Source organism: Cetorhinus maximus, chromosome 7 (assembly GCF_964194155.1).
Source record: "Cetorhinus maximus chromosome 7, sCetMax3.hap1.1, whole genome shotgun sequence".
NCBI lineage: Eukaryota > Metazoa > Chordata > Chondrichthyes > Lamniformes > Cetorhinidae > Cetorhinus > Cetorhinus maximus.
In genome coordinates, this window is record NC_135885.1 from 143,360,575 (window position 1) to 143,381,580 (window position 21,006).

Below are 21,006 nucleotides of genomic sequence, written 5' to 3' on the forward strand. Positions count from 1 at the left end.
CCAGCATTTATAGCCCATCCCTAGTTGCCCTTGAGAAGGTGGTGGTGAGCTAACTTCTTGAACTGCTGCAGTCCATGTGATGTAGGTACACCCACAGTGCTGTTAGGAAGAGAGTTCCAGGGTTTTGACCCAGTGACAGTGAAGGAACAGCGATATATTTCCAAGTCAGGATGGTGCGTGACTTGGAGGGGAACGTCCAGCTAGTGGTGCTCCCATGTGTCTGCTGCCCTTGTCCTTCTAGGTGGTAGTGGTCGTGGATTTGGAAGGTGCTGTCTAAGGAGCCTTGGTGAATTCCTGCAGTGCATCTTGTAGATGGTACACACTGCTGCTACTGTGCGTCGGTGGTGGAGGGAGTGAATGTTTGTGGATGTGGTGCCAATCAAGCGGACTGCTCTGTCCCAGACGCTGTCCAGCTTCTTCAGTGTTGTAGGAGCTGCACTCATCCAGGCAAATGGGGAGTATTCCATCACACTCCTGACTTGTGCCTTGCAGATGGTGGGACAGGCTTTGGGGAGTCAGGAGGTGAGTTATTCGTCGCACGATTCCTAGCCTCTGACCTGCTCTTGTAGCTACAGTATTTATATGGCTAGTCCAGTTTAGTTTCTGGTGATTGGTAGCCCCCAGGATGTTGTTAGTGGGGGATTCAGTGATGGTAATGCCATTGAACATCAAAAGGCAATGGTTAGATTCTCTCTTGTTGGAGATGGTCATTGCCTGACACTTGTGTGGTGCGAATGTTACCTGCCACTTAGCCCAAGCCTGGATATTGTCCAGGCCTTGCTGTATTTGGACATGGATTGCTTCAGTATCTGAGGAGTCGCGAATGGTGCTGAACATTGTGCAATCATCAGCGAACATCCCCACTTCTGACCTTATGGTGGAAGGAAGGTCATTGATGAAGCAACTGAAGATGGTTGAGCCTAGGATACTACCCTGAGGAACCCCTGCAGGGATGTCCAGGAGCTGAGATGACTGACCTCCAACAACACAACCAACTTCCTTTGTGCTAGGTGTGACTCCAACCAGCAGAGAGTTTTCCCCCTGATTCCCATTGACACCAGTTTTGCTAGGGCTCCTTGATGCCACACTCGGTCAAATGCTGCCTTGATGTCAAGGTCAGTCACTCTCACCTCACCTCGGGAGTTCAACTCTTTTTTGTCCCATGTTTGAACCAAGGCTGTAAAGAGGCCAGGAGCTGAGTGGCCCTGGCAGAACCCAAACTGGGCATCAGCAAGCAGGTTATTGCTGAGCAAGTGCTGCTTCATAGCACTGTTGATGACCCCTTCCATTACTCTGCTGATGATGGAGGGTAGACTGATGGGCTGTAACTGGCCGGGTTGGATTTGTCCTGCTTTTTGTGTACAGGACATATCTAGGCAATTTTCCACATTGCTGGGTAGATGCCAGTGTTGTAGCTGTACTGGAACAGCTTGGCTAGGGGCGCGGGAAGTTCTGGAGCACAAGTCTTCGGTACTATTGCCGGAATGTTATCAGGGGCTCATAGCCTTTGCAGTATCCAGTACCTTCAGTAGTTTCTTGATATCACATGGAGTGAATCGAATTGGCTGAAGACTGGCGTCTGTGATGCTGGAGACCGAAATGGATCATCCACACGGCACTTCTGGCTAAAGGCTGTTGCGAATGCTTCTGTCTTATCTTTTGCACTGATGTGCTGGGCCCCTCCATCATTGTGGAGCCACCTTCTCCAGTGAGTTGTTTAATTGTCCACCACCATTCACGACTGGATGTGGTAGGACATCCTACCACAAAGCTTAGATCTGATCCGTTGGTTGTGGGATCGCTTAGCTCTGTCTGCTTATGCTGTTTGGCATGCGAGTAGTCCTGTTTTATAGCTTCACCAGGTTGACACCTCGTTTTTAGGTATGCCTGGTGCTGCTCCTGGCATGCCCTCCTGCACTCTTCATTGAACCAGGGTTGATCCCCTGGCTTGATGGTAATGGGCACATGAATCACAATAAGTTAGTATATGCAGGTACAGCAAGTGATTAGGAAGGCAATTGGAATGCTGTCGTTTATTTCAAGGGGAATGAAATATAAAAAAGCAGGGAACTTCTGATACCACAACTGGAGTACACTGTAGTTTTGGTCTCCTTACTTGAGAAGGGATATAACAGCATTAGAAGCAGTTCAGAGAAGATTCACTCGACTGATTTCTGGATGAAGAGGTTAGTTTATGAGTAAAGGCTGGACAAGTTGGGCCTGCATCCATTAGAGTTTAGAAGAATGAGGGGCGATCTTATTGAAACATTTAATGATCTTGAGGGGAATTGACAGAATGGATGCTGAGAGGGTGTTTCCCTTTGTGGGAAGAGACTAGAACTAGGGGACACAGTTTAAAAATTATCCTGGGTCTCTGGATTACTAGTCCAGCGACAATACCACTATGCCATCACCTCCCCTCTGCTGCTGTTGTTGACCTAATGACCCCTTCAAAATGATTTAGCTAGCAATGCATTTAGGATGGGGATGAGAATTTTTTTTCCCCTCATGAGGTTACAGATTATGTTAGAGTACAATTCTGCTGCTGCTGGCCCACAGTGCCTCATAGTTGCTAAATCTATCCCATTTAGCATGGTGGTAGTGCCACACAACACGATGGAGAGTATCCTCAATGTGAAGGCGGGACTTTGTCTCCACAATGACTGTGGCGGTCACTCCTACCGATACTGTCATCGACAGATGCATCTGTGACAGGCAGGTTGGTGAGAATGAGGCCAAGTATGTTTTTCCCTCTTGTTGGTTCCCTCACCACCTGCCGCAGACCCAGTCTAGCAACTATGTCCTTTTAGGAGCTCAGTCAGTAGTAGTGGACATTGAAGTCCCCCACCCAGAATACATTCTGCGCCCTTGCCACCCTTAGTGCTTCCTCCAAGCGATGTTCAACATGGAGGAGGCACTGATTCATCAGCTGAGGGAGGGCAGTACATGCTAATCAGCAGGAGGTTTCCTTGCCCATGTTTGACCTGATTCTATGAGACTTCATGGGGTCTGGAGTCGATGTTGAGGACTCCCAGGGCATCTCCCTCTCGACTGTATTCTGCTGTGCTGCCACCTCTGCTGGATGGTGATGGTGACGGTGGATTAATTCCAGGTTTTTATTGAATTCAAATTCCACCACCTGCCGTGGCGGGATTCGAACCCGCATTACCCTGGGTCTCTGGATTACTAGTCCAGCGACAATACCATACTATGCCATCGCCTCCCCCCTGCTGCTGTTGTTGACTTAATGACCCCTTCAAAATGATTTAGCTAGCAATGCATTGCAGGGATCTACATAAAGCAGAATTATTTGGTTATCAAAATTAACTAGTAATGGTGAGCAGGTTTACAAAGCCATTGTCAAGTAGGAGTGCAATTAGACGCACCCTTTCCCCAGCACTCCCCCACACATGACACTTCCTTGTTTATGGCCAAGCTCTGGAAGTGGGCTACATCTTCACTGGGAAAATGGGGAGAAAAAAATTACAGGTTAGACTGTTTAGCACAGCCCATCCCTGGGAACAGATTACATTTCTTCCCAATCTGCAAAGGAATGGTGTGGAGTGGATGGAATGAGTAGTTCTGTGTAAACCCAACTGGCATGACATTCAGACCTTGGTAAAATAGATTGCGATCACGGTTACTCTGCACTGTGTGCTGCTGATACTTTTCGGCTGTTGGCCTTTTCATTCAAAGGACAATTTGGAGCTCTCTGTATTTGAAAGGTCCAGCTTTCAGAGAATCCCATAAAGGTCATTTTATTAAGGAGAGCTTCTAGTCGATGAAATTAAAATGTCAGTTAGTGAATAAGTTAATTGTGGCACTTCTGACAATTTGCAAGGAAAAAAAAAAACAAGCTCTTAAAGCATTTCATCCGTACAATTTAACATAACTTTTAAAGGTTTTCAACAAATTACCTACTGAAGATCTTAACATCAATAACATGGCTTTGTGGCTTCTCCAGAGCATCTTGTGTTTGCTTGGAGTTCGGCTTTCAACTGAATTCTACGTCCCCATGTATTTTATGAATTTTCTAACGATTAAAAAATTGCAAACCCTTTCAGGTTTGTGGGCGTGATCTCCAATTTTTTCTTTAGTGCACTCTTAATGAGATTAGTCATTTTTTTAAAAAATGCATTAATTATAGTACTTTGTCAAAACAGGTGTATTTAAAAATAAAATCTGCACCATTTACTTAAAACTCAAAGGATATTTTCTCTCTCTTTTTGAAGCATTATGAATTCCTTGATAATTGTCCTATTCCTTTCTGGTATGGTTGCAATGATTATGCTTCGAACCTTGCATAAGGACATAGCGAGATACAATCAAATGGATTCAACTGTGAGTGTTGTAATTGTTGTTTCTATAAGAAAATTGCTTGTTTGGTTATACCACATCTGGAGTATTGTGAGCAGTTCTGGGCACAGCAACAAAGGAAAGATATTTTGGCCTAAGTCAAGAATCTATCTAACTCAGCCTTAAAATTTTTCAATGACCCTGTTTCCATTGGACTTCAGAGAAGAGAATTCCACAGACGAACGACCCTCTGAGAGGGAAAACAAATTCTCCTCATCTCCATCCTAAATGGGAAACCCCTTATTTTTAAACTGTATCCCCCAGTTCCAGTCTGTTCCCACAAGGGGAAACACCCTCTCAGCATCCATTCTGTCAATTCCCCTCAAGATCATTAAATGTTTCAATAAGATCGCCCCTCATTCTTCTAAACTCTAATGGATGCAGGCCCAACTTGTCCAGCCTTTACTCATAAGCTAACCTCTTCATCCAGAAATCAGTCGAGTGAACCTTCTCTGAACTGCTTCTAATGCTGTTATATCCCTTCTCAAGTAAGGAGACCAAAACTACAGTGTACTCCAGTTGTGGTATCAAAAGTTCCCTGCTTTTTTTATATTTAATTCCCCTTGAAATAGACGACAACATTCCATTTGCCTTCCTAATCACTTGCTGTACTGCATACTAACTTATTGTGATTCATGTGCCAGGGCACCCAGATCCCTCTGCACCACAGAGTTTGCAATCTTTCTCCGTTTAAACAATGTACTGCTTTACTATTCTTCCTGCCAAAGTGGATGAGTTCACATTTTTCCTCAAGCTGTCAATTTTTTGCCCACTCCCTTAACCTATCTAAATCCCTTTATGGACTCTTTATATCCTCCTCATAGTTTACTTAATTTTTGTGCCATCAGCAAGTTTAGCAATCATACATTCCATCCATGGCTATAGATTGTAGATAGTTGAGGCCCCAGCACTGATCCCAGTATTTACAGCTCACCAACCTGAAAATAACTAGAAGTTATTACTATGTGTTTTTATTTCTAGCTGGCTTTCTCTTATACTCTTTCTCTCTCCCTCATTACATTTTTGGGCATTATTTGCTGATTTTTAAGTTCTGTTCAGAATGATTTACCAAATGGTACCTCGACTCCGAGGATAAGATTACCAGAGATTGCACAAACTAGTGTTTTATTCCATGGAAGTGAGAAGTTTGAGAGGTGGTTTTGATCAAAGTTTTCAGGATATTGAGGGGAACTGATAGGATAGAGTGAGAAAACCTATTTCCACTGGTTGGGGAGCCTAGGTCTAGGGGGCATAGTCTAAAAATTAGAGTCAGACCTTTCAGGATGAAATTAGGAAACATTTCTACGTGCAATGGGTGTGGAGGTTTGGAACTCTCTTCACAAATGGCAGTTGATGATGCTAAATCATTTGTTAATTTTAAAACTGAGATTGACCGATTTTTGTTATCGAAAGATATTTGGTAATATGGACAAAAATGGGTAAGTGGAGTTCAGTCACACATCAGCCGTGTTCTCACTGAATGGCGAAACAGCCTCAAGAAGCTAAATGGCCTCCTGTTTCTGTGTTTGCTGCACTCAGTGGAACAGAGGTCAAAATCATAAAGGAAATTGGAATGTAATGATTCCAAGATGGTGTTCTTAAAGAGTGTGCATCGTATCTAGCTTTAAATTGTTCTAATTAAACATTTGAAAAATTACCCTTACAATTTTTGATAGTTTCTGAAACATGCAGAAGTAGCCCTGGCTCAAGTTACTTGGACTATTTATTTCAGAGGTGCTGCATTTTAGTGCAGCTCTAGTGTTTATTGCAAAAAGCAATCCAACGGCACTAACTTTTAAAGTTGCTACTACATTAAACTGAGAGCCATCTGTATCGCTGTTTCAAGTTCTCATGATGCTATTCAAAGAAGAGGAAGGACTCTTGGTTTCCTGGCCACTATTATACAGGAAGAGGAGTAGGCCAGTCAGCCCCTTGAATCTGTTACGCCATTCAGTTAGATCATGACTAATTTGTATCTCATCTCCATTTACCCATTCAAGTTGGTCTGTACCACTTGGTAACTCTTTCCTAACAAAAATCTATCAAACCAGTCTTAAAAATTTTAATTGATCCAGCACCCCATTCACCACTTCAAACATTCACTCCCTCCGCCGCCACCAGCTGAAGTATGTACCATCTACAAGATATAGGAACATAGGAAATTGAAGCAGGAGTAGGCCATTCAGCCCCTCGAGCCTGCTCCGCCATTCAATTGGGTCATGACTGATCTTCTGAATCAAGGCCTCTTCAACGCTACTTCCCAAACCTGCAACCTCTGCCACCTAGAAGGGCAAGGTTTTCATGTATCTACCCTGTCGAATCTGGTTATCATTTTTAAGCATCTCGATTAGATCATTCCTCAGCATCCAAAAGTTGAAGGAATACAAATCAGGTTTATGCAAATGACCCTTAAAATTTAACACTTAAGCCTTTTTCTTCCTCTCTCTTCCTCTTTCTCTCCCCCCCCCCCCCCCCCCCACCTTCACTTGCTCACTCTCCAATAACTGATGACATACCATTAAACAAGATAACCCCCCACAAGATCTGAGTTCTTGTGTCTTGGTTGGAGGTGTAGAAAACACTGCCTGCTTCCTTCTGGCCGACTTTACAGAGATGCCACGAAAAGAGTAGAAATTTTCTCAAGCCATGGGTCTCTGCATAGATACTGCTTGTTCCTCATCTGGGCCACCCAGTATAAGTTAATATTCCTTCCTCCCTCCGTAAGGTGGCATTGATCTTGTGTTTTGAAGCTTATATGTGTGTTAGCTTGACTGAGTATATTTTAGCTCCAGTGATTTTTAATTAACTGGTTATATTGTATGAAAAGTAACGCACTCTAAGATTTTGTTTAATTTATTCTAGGAAGAAGCCCAGGAGGAATTTGGATGGAAATTGGTACATGGTGATGTCTTTAGACCACCTCGGAAGGGAATGATATTATCTGTTTTCCTGGGTTCTGGTGTTCAAATCTTTATCATGATGTTTGTTACTCTATGTAGGTATACTGTCATTTTTTTTAAAACTTGAAGTAGCCAAGCAAATTACAATCAATATTTCCAGATAATTGCAAATGGGCCAAATCAGAGAATTAAACGTTGAAAAGGTACAATTTGAAATAAAATGAGTTTCATATTGATAGATTTTCATTCTACTGTGCATTGATTTTATCCTTCAATGCCTCAAATCAAATTTATAAGTTGTGGATCACTAAGAACTATGCTTATTTTTAATTTCTATACCTGTTTCCATCATCCAAAAGAGAGAGAGGTATTTATGCCTCAGTGTATTTTATTCCCATTGCAGCATCTGTGTGTGTTTTATAGGATGTTCTTTCTGATTCTCGTTGTTTAATTCCATAGTTTTTGCGTGCCTGGGATTTTTGTCACCTGCAAACCGAGGATCTTTGATGACTTGTGCCGTTGTCTTGTGGGTGCTGCTTGGGACCCCAGCAGGCTATGTAGCTGCCAGATTTTACAAATGTAAGTAAGAGAAATTTAAACTGACAGGAATTCTATTCATTAGTTTCAATTATCGTCACCCTTTGGCAACTGAACTTAATTATTTTTGGTATAGCCTTTTAAGATCTAATTAAGTCTCTACAACCTGCTTTTTTTCAGTAAACATTGGAAAATATGCAGCAGAATTTAAGTATTGAGGGAATTTTTTTTTTTAAAGTAGAGACCCAATGTATTTTTTCTCTTTTTTCCTTTCTTGCCAAAAGCACAAATTACCTATTCCCAGGCCAATGCTGGTGTTTGGGGGTATGTTGGAGCAACCTGGCTGACTTTTCTGTTTCCTCTGCTCCCGCTCTCCCCCCCTCGCCCCCCCCCCCCCCCCAAACTTTCTCTTCCTCTCAATGGGTTGACCTCTGCTTGGTATCTCTTTGAGGCAGCACAGTTGAGAACAGAAGCTCACTGTGTCCAGTATTGCGACCACAAAGCCATGTGTCATCACGCTGCTGTAACATGTTGGAGCCATGAACTGTGCCACCACAACCATGAAGCACATTCAACCCATCATCACCTTCTAGTAATTCTGTTCAGTGTCCACTTCCTCGCCATACTTTTATGCAATAAAATGTCTCTAAATCCAAGTATACCGCCATGACTTTGGTTGTATAAAGATTTTACACTTAAGTCACACTTTTGTCAAACTAGAATTGAAAGGGGGCACCGAGATATGCAGTAACAGATGTATTCTGTCATTTTTTTCATTTGTGTGTCTACCATAGAGCACTAAATATTTCCAATAAAGTATTTTACTTGTGCCTGTACAGATTCTTTGAAGAAAAATTTCTTTATTGCTGGCGTAGCTAGAAAATAATTATGCTTATTTTTGTTTCTTAATAGCATTTGGTGGGGAGAAGTGGAAAACAAATGTATTACTGACTTCTTTTCTGTGCCCAGGGTAAGTCAATTATTTTATTTTTAAAAATTATAAAAACTTATTCAGGATTTGTAATGTAATGACGTGTCCCAAGGTAGATTGGTGGGGTGGGGGGCATGCAGTGGTGGATCCCAGAACCAGACAGGAGTTAGAACAGAAAACACATTGTGGGGGACACACTTTGAGGAGAATTTTGGAAAGGTGGGAAGAGACTGAGTGCGAGAAGGAGAAACGTGTATTTGGCAAAGTTTGGAGGACAAACAATATGGACTCAAAGATATCACGAAAGTATAGGCCATGGAGATGTTTATGAGCTATTGTAATCCAGAGGCCTAGACTAATGATTTGAAGGCATGAGTTCAAATCCCACCACAGCAGCTGGAGAATTTAAATTCAATTAAATAAATCTGGAATTAAAGCTAATATTAGGAATGGTGACCGTGAAACTACTGGATTGCCTTTAAAAACCTAGCTGGTTCATTAATGGCCGAAAGGGAAGGAAACCTGCCATCCTTGCCTGGCCTGACCTACATGTGACTTGACCCACAGTAACATGGTTGACTTTTAATTGTCCTGTGAAATGGCTTAGCAAGCCACTCAGTTGTATTCATGACGTGGCTCACCACAACCTTGTCGAGGGCAATTGGGGATGGGCAATAAATGCTGTCCTTGCCAATAATGCCCACATCCCATGAATGAATAAATAAGGGCTTGAGTGTTAAATTCAATCCGCTGTGTGGATCAGGAGGCAGTATGTGTTGGTGAGAGTGGAGTGATGGTTGAGTATAGGATATGTACTTTAGGATATGAAGTTTAGAACAATTTTGAGTTTGTACTGGATGAAGAAGGGAATTTAGCTATAAAGTTAGGTTGGAGAAGCTGAGGTGTTCTTTTAGCAAAGGAGATTGGGGGGAGATTTGATTGAGGTGAATAAGATTATGGCCGGTTTAGATAGGCTGTTTCGTTAGCTGACGGTACATGGACTAGTGGGCACAGATTTAAGATTTTAGCCAAGAGATTTGGGGATGTGAGGAAAACTTTTTTACACAGCGAGTGGTAATGACCTGGAACTTGCTGCTTATGAGGGTGGTGGAAGTGGAGATGATCGATGATTTCACAAGGAAATTAGATGAGCACTTGAGGGAAATAAACTTCTAGTGCTACACAGAATGGGGGAATGGGATTGACTGGATTGCTCTACAGAGAGCTAGCATGGGCTCAATGGACCAAGTGGCCTCCTGTGCCATAATGACTCTATGAAGCTTGGAGCGTTTTGCAAGCTTCCATCCAGAGGAAGAGACTTTGGCTGCAGTGAATTCAGATAGGGCTGTAGCTAGTTGATGTTGTGGAAGCTACATGTGTTAGTCTTGTCGTACCTGCATAATTAAGGAGCCTGACATTGAACTGATACTGTACCCGTTAATGCGCTTTATGACTTTCAGTCTCCATTATAAGAGACCTCCACTACATAGTCAGTTTAAATTCTCTGACTGTTTTGAATAAAGCATACAATAATACTTGTCTAGACATTGAAACTTAAGTTTTTTCAATCATTCGTTCTTTTAAAGAATGCAATTTTTGCAAGCAAGTAAGGTTAAAGTGAAGGAGAAGATTGAAGTATCCTATATTTAATAATGAATTTGTTTCAATTTCTCTCATTTTCTTTCCCCTCTCAATAATTTTCTCTCTCTCCTGAAGCCATTGAGTCCTGCCTGTGGTACAGGTCCACAGACTCATTTCCAGTACCTCACCGAAATTAGCGTTGTTCATATGGGAGCTTTGACGGTGGGTGTTAAAGGGAGCATCACAGCTGAGTTGATCGAACATCAAGCTACTCTTCTAGCAAGGATTGTTGGATGGTGATCAGAATTGGCAATCTCAGCCTGCTTTTTCCTCCCACTGTATTTTGCTGAGGCCAATTGGAGATCCCAGTTGCGCCTGAGTTCAACTAGCTCAGTACCAATCAAGGGTTCAAACCTGAGATGCTCCTGACCTAAAGACTCGGGTACTCTGTGTTAATGCGCTGAGTCTTCGAAGGCGCTACAGCTTTTTTATATTCAGATTTTTAAACTCATTCATGGAACGTAGCTACTGATACAATTCCATACTCGTCACATGATTGAGATGCAGAGGCTTTGAACATGCACTGATGCCTGCTGGATTTAACATATGCATTATTGATCTTATCCCCTAATTATCATTATATTTGCGTTCAGTGGAATTGCATTCTTTGGGTACCTGTGTTTGCATAATTTTCATCTAACACTTCTGTTTGTTTTTGGGAATGGTATTCTGCAGTTGAAACTTTCAGCACATATTTTTTGACTGCTCTCTGGCTTTTTGTAAAGATGGAATCAGGACCAGACCTGGTAAATTAATTTCTTTACTTTGCAAACTGGGAAATGAGGTGAGCTGAAAACAGACACTGAATTTAATTCAACAATTCCACATCTTTCAGGGTTTGATTGTCTGTGAAGCTCTTGCACCTTCCCCCCAGTATCATATAACTGGTTGCGATCCTGTTTTGATAGTGTATGAAAATGTTATTCCCCCAAAACTACTTGAGCAAGTTTTTTTTGTATGGACGGGGCTGGTGAGAAGAATAAGCTTGACTGTAAATCCACTTTATATGAGCACTCTGTTAATAAGTGTTGGCTGCCTTACTAACACAGTTGAGAACTGGTACATTTCTTATCTTTGAGATGTTTCTGTATTCTTTGGAGAAAACACAAGTGCACCATGCCATTGTAACTGGTCCAGATAAAAGAATCAGATTTCGTGACAACTAAAACTGATAAGTGCAAGATTTTTTAGCGATGACGTGAGCATGTATGATTCTAGATTATACTATATAATTCTGTCAGAGCAGGGGTATGGGACTAATTGGATAACCCTTTCAAAGAATGGGCCGAATGACCACCAACTGTGCTGCAACATCCTTTATAGAACAAGGAGTGTTTGTGAAAGTGGACTGCCAGAAGGTATTTTGATAAAAACATATCAAGGCAGCTGTCTTAGTCCTGGGTTTATTTGCAGGTTCTATACCTTACAGTAAAATGTTTCTGTTTTAAAATTATTGCATTTTCACATTTGATACCTAAAAATGTGCATTAAAGTGGCTGACAGGCTGATTTTAATTTGTATGTAAGAGAGAGGAAGCACCGGTGTCAGTAAACACATTAACCTCAATATATTTGGAGAGGGGTAGCAACTTTTGAGCCAGTAATTTGGGTATTTACAGGAGAAGTATTTCTGCATAAAGTTGCATTCAGAAATTCACCAAAAATTGTGCCTATTAAATTATTTCCTCTAGTAAATGTGTTTGATATCTGAAGATTACTTTAACGCATAAACACCTGGATTTTCCGCTTACGGTGTATCTGTCAACTGAAATTGCTATTTGATGGCATGCGTATGTGTTTTTTCTTTTGCCCCCAGGATTGTTTTTGCTGATTTCTTTATCATGAACCTGATTCTGTGGGGAGAAGGATCTTCAGCAGCTATACCCTTTGGAACACTAGTTGCCGTCCTGGCATTGTGGTTCGGCATTTCAGTGCCTCTGACTTTTCTTGGTGCTTATTTTGGCTTCAAGAAGCATGTAAGTTTCTTTAGTTTATCCTTTTTGTTTGGAATAAGATTCTTCACTTGATGTTGTTGAACTAATTAATACTGTCATAACAATCAAAATTTAATTTAATCATTTTTGAAAATTTTAAGAATCTCTTTTGCTTTAATCAGTTATCTGTGATAATTACTGCAGTCAACAATGTCTTAGACTAGTCAGTGGCTTTCCATGGGTCGTGTGTAACATGTTACATCCACCATTCCCTATTTATATCAGCTTCCAGAAAAGTAACTTTCAGGATGTGAATGTGGCAGTAAAAAATTAGTTGAGTATCAGGTATTCTTGGGTTACACCACTGTTAGGTTGACTGTTCCACTTTATTGCTTTTGCTGAAAAAGAGACGTGCTGTCAAAGCTTTTCATCTTGCACTCATCAGGTCAACTCACAAGAAATACCAACAGTAAGGGGGGGGCAACAATATACACTGCATTAGAAGTGTGTGCTGATTATTTGACAGGTAGACTCTGATTGGTGGAAGCATTGCCACTACCAATCAGAGTCTACTTGCAACCAATCAGCATTCTCCTCTCATGCAGTATAAATTGTTGTTCCCCTTACTGGTGGTATTTCTTGCGAGCTACCCTGATGATTGGAAGATGAAAAGCTTTGATAGCACATCTATTTTTTTTTTAGCAATACTACCAAATGACTATTGCTTTTCGTAATTCAACAGTTGAGACTAACTCAATTTCAGGTCTGTTTGTATGAATCAATAGCTATTCGGTTGCAACTGAATAATGCAATCCTTCTTACAGACAATGGAGCATCCCGTTCGCGTCAATCAGATCCCACGTCAGATCCCTGAACAATCGTTCTACACAAAGTGTGTGCCTGGAATTATTATGGGTGGGATATTGCCATTTGGATGTATCTTCATTCAGCTTTTCTTCATTCTCAATAGTATATGGTGAGTCCAGTTGTTGAAAGAAAAATCAGCAATACGATTCTATTCACAGATCTATTCTTGCAATAAATGCACCTGTCAAAATACAAAGCAGGTTTGGCACTCCGGATGTGAAAGGGGTAGTTAATATTTTTGCGTATTTTATAATATTAATCACACAATTAATATATTTTATCACAAACTGTACAACAACTTCCAATAATTAGGCAGCACAAATAATGTGAGTTTACTTTCTGATGGAGTTGTACCTTCCGTATCTCTAGCTAATTTAACTATCATTGCAGGTCTCACCAGATGTACTACATGTTTGGTTTCCTGTTTCTGGTGTTCATCATACTGGCCTTAACCTGCTCTGAGGCAACTGTTCTTCTCTGCTATTTCCATCTTTGTGCTGAGGTATGTTCGTAAGAGAGTAATTTATTCAATTGCTTAGAAAGGTTTAGTGAAACATGTTTTTGCTTTGATTATCTGATTCAATGTAAACTTTTAGAATTAGCATATTTCATGCAATTTGTTATTTCTTTGAACAATCTAGTGTAAAATATACCGGCGCAAGTTAATTCTACAGATGGCCTAACTCTTGATTTGAATGCTACATGCATCAAAACAATGTGTATATTTTGTCGATTGCTACGAGGCCACACTTTAAACCCAACAAGAAATCAGTTTTTAAAGGGTATTCCTGTATGCTCCACGCTCACATCTGAGACTAGTTTTGTACTGAATTGATGTGTGCGTAAGAGAGTCACACACACGCACACCTCTTTGAAGCAAAACTTCACTGTGAAATTTAATTATAAACTGGACAATCTCTGATTTTATTCTAGTGCATAAGCATATGTCTTAGATTGATTAAACATTAAATAAACAGTGGCAGGGATTTAAGGAAGGAGGCAGAACGTTAATTTGTGCTAATTGTATACTGGATAATTCGGCTCCAGCAATTAGTAATTGAATCGTTATTGCACGAGCTCTGTCCATTTGAAGTGTACCCAGCTGTCATTGCAGCCAAGTGAAATATGAGAAACTGTCATTAAGAAAATTAAAGAGAGAGTTCTGTATGTTTCTGCAATTCTGTTTCAATGCAACAAAACATGTGATATAATTTTAAAACTTTGAAAATTGATAAAGTTTTGTTACAAAGGGCGTTCTTGGAAGCTGGGAACTATTTTTGATTGTAAATTTATGGAGGTGATGAAGTGGTGTAAAATGGTGTCCGATAACGAGAAACTTTTTGTCAGTTTACAAAAAAAAACTAGGTCACGTTTTAATTGCTCCAGTTGAGTGCAAATAACGTGCAGTTGTAGTTTTATTGAAGCTTGTGTGGAATTGAAAGGAATGTTTCCCCTGGCTTGGGTCTAGAACCAGGGGAGACAGTCTCAGAATAAGGGGTAGGCCATTTAGGACTGAGATGAGGAATTTCTTCACTCAGAGGGTGGTGAATCTTTGGAATTCTCTACCCCAGAGGGCTGTGGAGGCTCAGTCAGTCATTGAGTATATTCAAGACAGAAATCGGTTGATTTCTAGTTAGTCGGGACATCAAAGGTTATGGGGATAGTACAGGAAGATGGCGTTGAGGTATATGACCTGCAGTCATCTAATTGAATGGTGGAGCAGGCTTAGGGTTCTTATACCACACTGAAAGTATTTAAAGAGGAGGTAGATAGATTTTTTTAAATATCGGAGAGTTGAGGGCTATGAGGAGCTGGCACGAAAGAGGAGTTGAGGCCTGGGCAGATCAGCCATGATCTTATTGAATGGCGGGGCAGGCTTGAGGGGCCGAATGGCCTACTCTGCTCCTTGTTCTTATGTTCAAGGCACCAAATGGCCTACTCCTGCTCTTATTTCCTTATGTTCCTATATTAACCTATCAAAGTATAGATGGAAGGATAATATCTTGAAGGAAATTAAAGCAGTCTCTGATCCTCCAACCACCCCATCCATCTAGCAAAGTATTTATCCTACCTGCAGAAACTATAATTGTGGAGTTCAGAATAGCATGAACCGTTTATTTCAACAAGACACACATCAGATCACTTTCACAAAGCTGTAATCAAGTGTAAAATAAATCAGCAACCCAAGGGAGAAAGGGAAAGGATGTTCTGCTGATAGGTTGGGAGGAGGCTCATGTGGAACATAAGCACCAGCATGGACCTGTTGGGCCAAAAGGCCTGTTTCTGCACCATGTTTTCTATGTAATAAGTCTAAAGGAAAAACTTAAGGCAAAATTACATGCTAAAATGTTGTAATGCATAGTAGACAGTAATAAAGTTGTACCTTGGGTTTATGATTGCTCAGTGGTACGTTGTTTCACTTTCCTGGGAAGTGAGTTCTGTATCCACGTTTCGTAATCTCAATGCTGCCTGGGAGATGGTGTTTCTCTTATGTTTCATTACTAGGTTTGCTGACCAACAGAAATTCGAGTTTGACCCCATTATTGCAGGCTGTGAATGAAGCATGTGATCCTACTCTCACTCTCAACTACCCTTTTTTAAAAGATTTTATTCCTTATCATTTCAGGACTACCACTGGCAATGGCGATCGTTCCTCACTAGTGGCTTTGCAGCAGTATACTTCTTAATCTACGCAGTCCATTATTTCTATTCCAAACTCCAGATAACAGGCACTGCCAGCATCATTTTGTACTTTGGATACACAGCAATAATGACATTGATCTTCTTCCTATTCACAGGTAATCTGTTAAAAACAATTCCACACGGTTTGATCTTTACCTCCATTGAATGCCATATTCTTTTATTAGCATTTCCCCTCCCTTCCTTTGCAGTATTGGTTCTATTCCTGATGCAGGCACTGTCTGTGTTTCACAGGCAAAATTTGAATCTCTCGTAACCATTTGAATACTTTCAAAAACTATTTGAATAGAAGAACGAGAGGTGACCTTACTGAAACATAAGATTCTAAGGGGACTTGGACGGGGTAGATGCTGGGAGGATGCTTCTCCTTGTCAGGCAATCTAGAACTAGGGGGCACAGTTTAAAAATTAGGGGTCTCCCGTGTCAGACTAAGATGGAGAAATTTCTTCACTCAGAAAGTCTCTAGTCTGTGGAATTCTCTTCGCCACTGAGCAGTGGAGGTTGGGTCATTAAATATATTCAAGGCAGAGTTTTTGATCAGCAAGGGAGTCAAGGGTTGTGGGGAGCAGACAGGAAGATGGAGTTGAGACCACAATCAGATCAGTCAATGATCTTATTGAATGGAGGAGCAGGCTTGAGGGGCCAAATGGCCTATGCCAGCTTCTAATTCGTGTGTCTTGTGTCCTTTGTTCTACAGCAAATAATGAAACACAGGAATGTTGTAATTAGATGTAATTAATGGTTTGTAAGGTCCTAAATTACAGTCTTATCCTGGGGTATCATAAAAATTGCAGTTTTAAAGAAAAATTCCTCTGAGGTCTGACTGAAATTTTCAGATAGTAATTCAGTCAGTAAAACACTAAAACTTCACTTCAGTTTGGCATTATTCCAGATCCTTCGATTAGATCCCTTTTTTGACCAATTGTCCTGCATTCAGTGCCCTGTGTATAATTCTAGGCAGAGTTTTGTTTATATTATTTTATTAGTTATTACAAACTCTTGGATGAAGAATTTTTGATCAGATCATTTTGGTCCCATTGTGCTATTTATAAATGTTATGGAACTCAGATGAATATTTAAAAAAAGAAAAGAGATTTTTAATTATATAGCATCTTTCACAACCTCAGGACGTCCCAAAGCGCTTTACGTAACATTTCAAAAGTACTTCATTGGCTGTTACCTGTGAAACATGGCAGCCAGTTTGTGCCCAACAAGGTCCCACAAACAGCAACATGATGATGATCAGTTAACTGCCTTAGTGACATTGGTTAAGGGATAAACATTGACCAGGAGACCAGTGATGCTCTTTGAAATAGTGCTATGGGATCTTCTGCATCCACTTCAGATGGCAGACGAGGCCTTGGTTTAACGTCTCATTTGAAAGACGGCACCTCCAATAGTGCAACACTCCCTCAGTGCTGCGCTGGGAGCATCAGCCTGGATTATGTGCTGAAGCCTCAGAAGTGGATGTTGAACCAAAAGCCTTGTGATTAGGTGATTAGAGTGTAACCCACGCCACAACCAGACCTCATTTAACTCCATCCCCAAACAAATATGAATGACATTTTAAATGTTCTTGTTGGCAGTTGCATGGGAGAAAAGAATTGTACACATGCATACACCAGCTGTAATGCAGTGTAATTGTCTGAACAGAGCAGTAGTGAGAAAAGTGATTACAATGTTTTAATATGGGAGAAAAAGACAATAATACGAACAACCCCAGTTGGATTTCTAAGAAGCAGAAGTGACCTACTACACATTCATCACTCCATTGACTATGTTTGGGGTGTTGGGATTTGGTTGCATAAATCAGTTAAATCAGTTTAGTTGATATCCCTTTGAGGGAACTCCAGTTTTATTTTGTTCAAAAGTTCTGCAACTGCTATTGTGGAAGTGTGCCTTCAGATCGCCTATTCAGAAGCGCATTCTGTTAACTCGAAGCACGGCAGTGTGTCAGCCATGGCCTCTCTCACTCCTCTTGAGTTTGAAGTTTGACTTGAGCACAAATCTAGGCTAAAACTCCAGTGCGCCATTGAGTGAGTGCTGCACAGTCAGAAATGCCATCTTTTGGATGAGACTTTAAACCAATGTCTTGGTCTGCTCTCTCTGGTTCTGGCGGGGTGGGAGGCTGTGCTGTGTGGAGTGTAAAAGATCCCAAAAATAGGTCACGTTACTGGTCATGCGAGTTTACTATGTGCAAATTGACAGGTACATTTTCTACATGACCAGAATGACCACACACTGTACTTCATTAGCTGTAAAGTATAAATACAAGTCTTTTTTTTTTTTACTTATTTGTAGCTTCTGTTTCAAGTGACAAGTGCCACTGCCAGAAATCCATGATTCCTGAAGGAGGGAAAAGTCATTTGTAAATGCAGCCAGAAAATAATTCCCTATCCTTTTTGCGGCTCCGATTACAAACAATCTCTTGTTCTAACACACAGTTGAAGTGTGTTCGGCCATCCAGCAGATAGGATGGAATGCTTTTCATTCAAAGCTGAACACGATTCATATCCCAAAGCCATTTACTACGGGCAAAGCTACAAGATAAATCTGTAATTCTACTCTTGTTGTAGTTGACAGTGCACGAACCAGTGTCACAAATACTCTACATATGTTTATTCAGCTAAGAGGAAAAGACAGATTTGGAAAATGTCCAGTGCTGCAGTTTCTGGTGGTGCCCTGCTGTTAAATCAGTGATTTGCTTGCTGAAGGCACCGGCGTTCCTGTTGCATTCCAGGTCATTGGCCATCCTCGGCAGGCAGAATGCCACTAGCTGCAAGATAGATCTCTCTGATTCACAGCTGGGTTGGTAGCAAGGTATCATAGGCAATGAGCTGGTAAAACATCAGCGCTTTTGAAGAGCATGAAAAATGATATCGCTTGTGTTTCTTAGCATGACTCACTGGTGAGATTTTAAAGAGATTAAATGAAGTGCTGTTGCCATTTAGTGCACCTGAATATTAATGATTTTGTTTTACAAGCTCTACATTTTCTTTCAGGAACTATTGGTTATGTTGCATGTTTTTGGTTTGTGAGCAAGATCTACAGCGTTGTCAAGGTGGACTAAAAGAACTATCTTCTTGGGGACGTATACTCATGTTTGACAGAACTTGTGTTTACCGAATTGATTTGATGACTTGCACATGGAAGAGTCTGGTTAAATCAGAAGAACTATTGTAAAAAAAAAAAGAAATACCGGCACCATGATATATTTTCTACCTAAAGTTTGTTGGGATATAAATCATTTTGAAATGACTGCACATTTGTTCAGTTTGGAGGAAAACCTGTCCTGTTTGTCTTTTTGCAGTGGGATGTGTTTTAAATTGCCTTTGTTATATTTTGTAATTCTATTTGCACAGTTGCTTAGAAAAGCACGTGTGATACAATGCTTCTGTAAATTGTGTTATACTGTCTACTGAAATAGAGATCTTTAATATTCAAAATACCTGTACATTTGAGATTGCAAAAACTCAGTGCAATAAGCTGAAAAGTCTTGTTTCTTGTCACTCCATCCACTTTTCTACTCTCCTCATTGCTTATTAATTGGCTTTGAAATTACAAAACAATAGTTATGCAAGCAATTAAGGAGTTTGTGTGACTTTTTCCTTTTTGCCTTGTTACCATGAGGCACCGACTCTTTTTTAAAGCCTCCCATTACAGCAGCAGAGGAAGACACTTCAGACGAACGTTTCAATGATTCATGCACCAGTGCCCCAGGGCATAATTTCAAGGCAGTTGATTCCAGAAAGTAATATAATTTCTTGGCGTGATGGCGCTGGCAGCTATCTCCCCCAAGTTGGCTGTGTTGCCATGAGAATGGTTGATAATCCCGCCGGAGCAGAATTAAAAAGATGTATGCACCCAAGTTGACCTAGACTGGCTCATTAAAAAGCTTAAAGCCATAGAATTTCCTGATGGGCTTTATAGGGTTGCAGCATTTTTCTTCTTTCTCATCAGCATCCAAGATTATTATTCCTGCTTTAATTTGTCTCTGCTGTGTTAATTGTCCCACCCAACAAAAAAAAAATTGCCTCTTCATATTTTCCTCGTTTGTTTTTAAGCTGCCTCCACTCAGTCCTCTTATTTTTTTTGCTTCATGTGAACTCTGTTTCGCAGGAGAAGAGCGGGAGAATGGCACTAAGCGAATTGCTCATTTGGAGAGTCGGTGCCAACCGAGTGGCGGCCTCCTGCACTGTAATAATTGTGCGCCATTTCCCATTTCGGTTTTGCTGTGTCACCTTGCAATGCTGAAAGAAGTTGTAAAGACATTTTTTTTTTTTAAAAAAGGCAAAGGAATAAATCAGATTGTAAGATGTAAAGGAGAGTAGCACCAAGGGAGGTGGAAGAGAGGTGGACGTTGGAGAAGATGAGAAGGGAGGAGAAGGAGGAAAATAGAACAATGAAAAGTTGGAAATATATTTGTGCCGTACTGCTAACCATTTTCCCAAGCTTGTTTTCTTCAGGTTTCATGAACTTAAAACTACACGAGCGAATTGAAAGGAAACATTTTATTCGAAGTTGATGTGAGGTTTACATTTGGTGGGGGAAGGCCTATTTTAATGATTCTTGATCAGTTTGTGCTTATTTGAAGATTTTACTTTATTTGCTTAGAAACGTTTTTAACATAAGTTATTTTCTGTAGCTACAAACAATACTAATTTGATTTGTAAAGAACTTGAACGTTCATTATGATTGTGAAGAAATGCATTAGGCTGTTTTTATTTATAACTGGTCAACACTTTTTAATGGGATGATTGGTCATTGAATTCTGTATCTTCATTTTTTTTTTTATTGAGGTGGGATGACTCCTTGCCTGGCTAACACTGCCTCTGAATCATTCAATTTGCAAGTGAACAATCTGTTCAATAAACCTTGTGTAAAAAAAAAACTTGCATTTACATAGCACTTTTCTTGACCAACAGACATTTCAAAGCACTTTGCAGCCAATGCAGTACTTTTCTGAATTGTGGTCACTTGTAATGTGCAATAACTTCCCCGCTCTTACGAAATAGTGCCATGGGATCTTTTACATCTACCCAAGCAAGACACATGGGGCCTCGTTTTAACATCTCATCTGAAAGATGGCACCTCTGACATTGCCGTACTCCCTCAGTACTGCACCAGAGTATTACCCTTGG

The 21,006-nt window shown here is 40.7% G+C and overlaps 1 protein-coding gene across 1 annotated transcript in view; it reads left to right on the forward strand.

The window, feature by feature from the left end:
* The window catches only part of tm9sf2 (transmembrane 9 superfamily member 2), a 47,687-nt gene extending 27,545 nt beyond the window's left edge, over positions 1-20,142 (forward strand). The window contains exons 9-17 of the mRNA XM_078546036.1: positions 4,233-4,341; positions 7,219-7,351; positions 7,716-7,835; positions 8,706-8,763; positions 12,181-12,340; positions 13,123-13,274; positions 13,556-13,667; positions 15,792-15,963; positions 18,868-20,142. Of these exons, the coding sequence (XP_078402162.1) occupies positions 4,233-4,341; positions 7,219-7,351; positions 7,716-7,835; positions 8,706-8,763; positions 12,181-12,340; positions 13,123-13,274; positions 13,556-13,667; positions 15,792-15,963; positions 18,868-18,935 (1,084 nt within the window). The 3' untranslated portion in view covers positions 18,936-20,142. The remainder of the gene's footprint in view (positions 1-4,232; positions 4,342-7,218; positions 7,352-7,715; positions 7,836-8,705; positions 8,764-12,180; positions 12,341-13,122; positions 13,275-13,555; positions 13,668-15,791; positions 15,964-18,867) is intronic.
* The last annotated feature ends 864 nt before the right edge of the window (positions 20,143-21,006 follow it).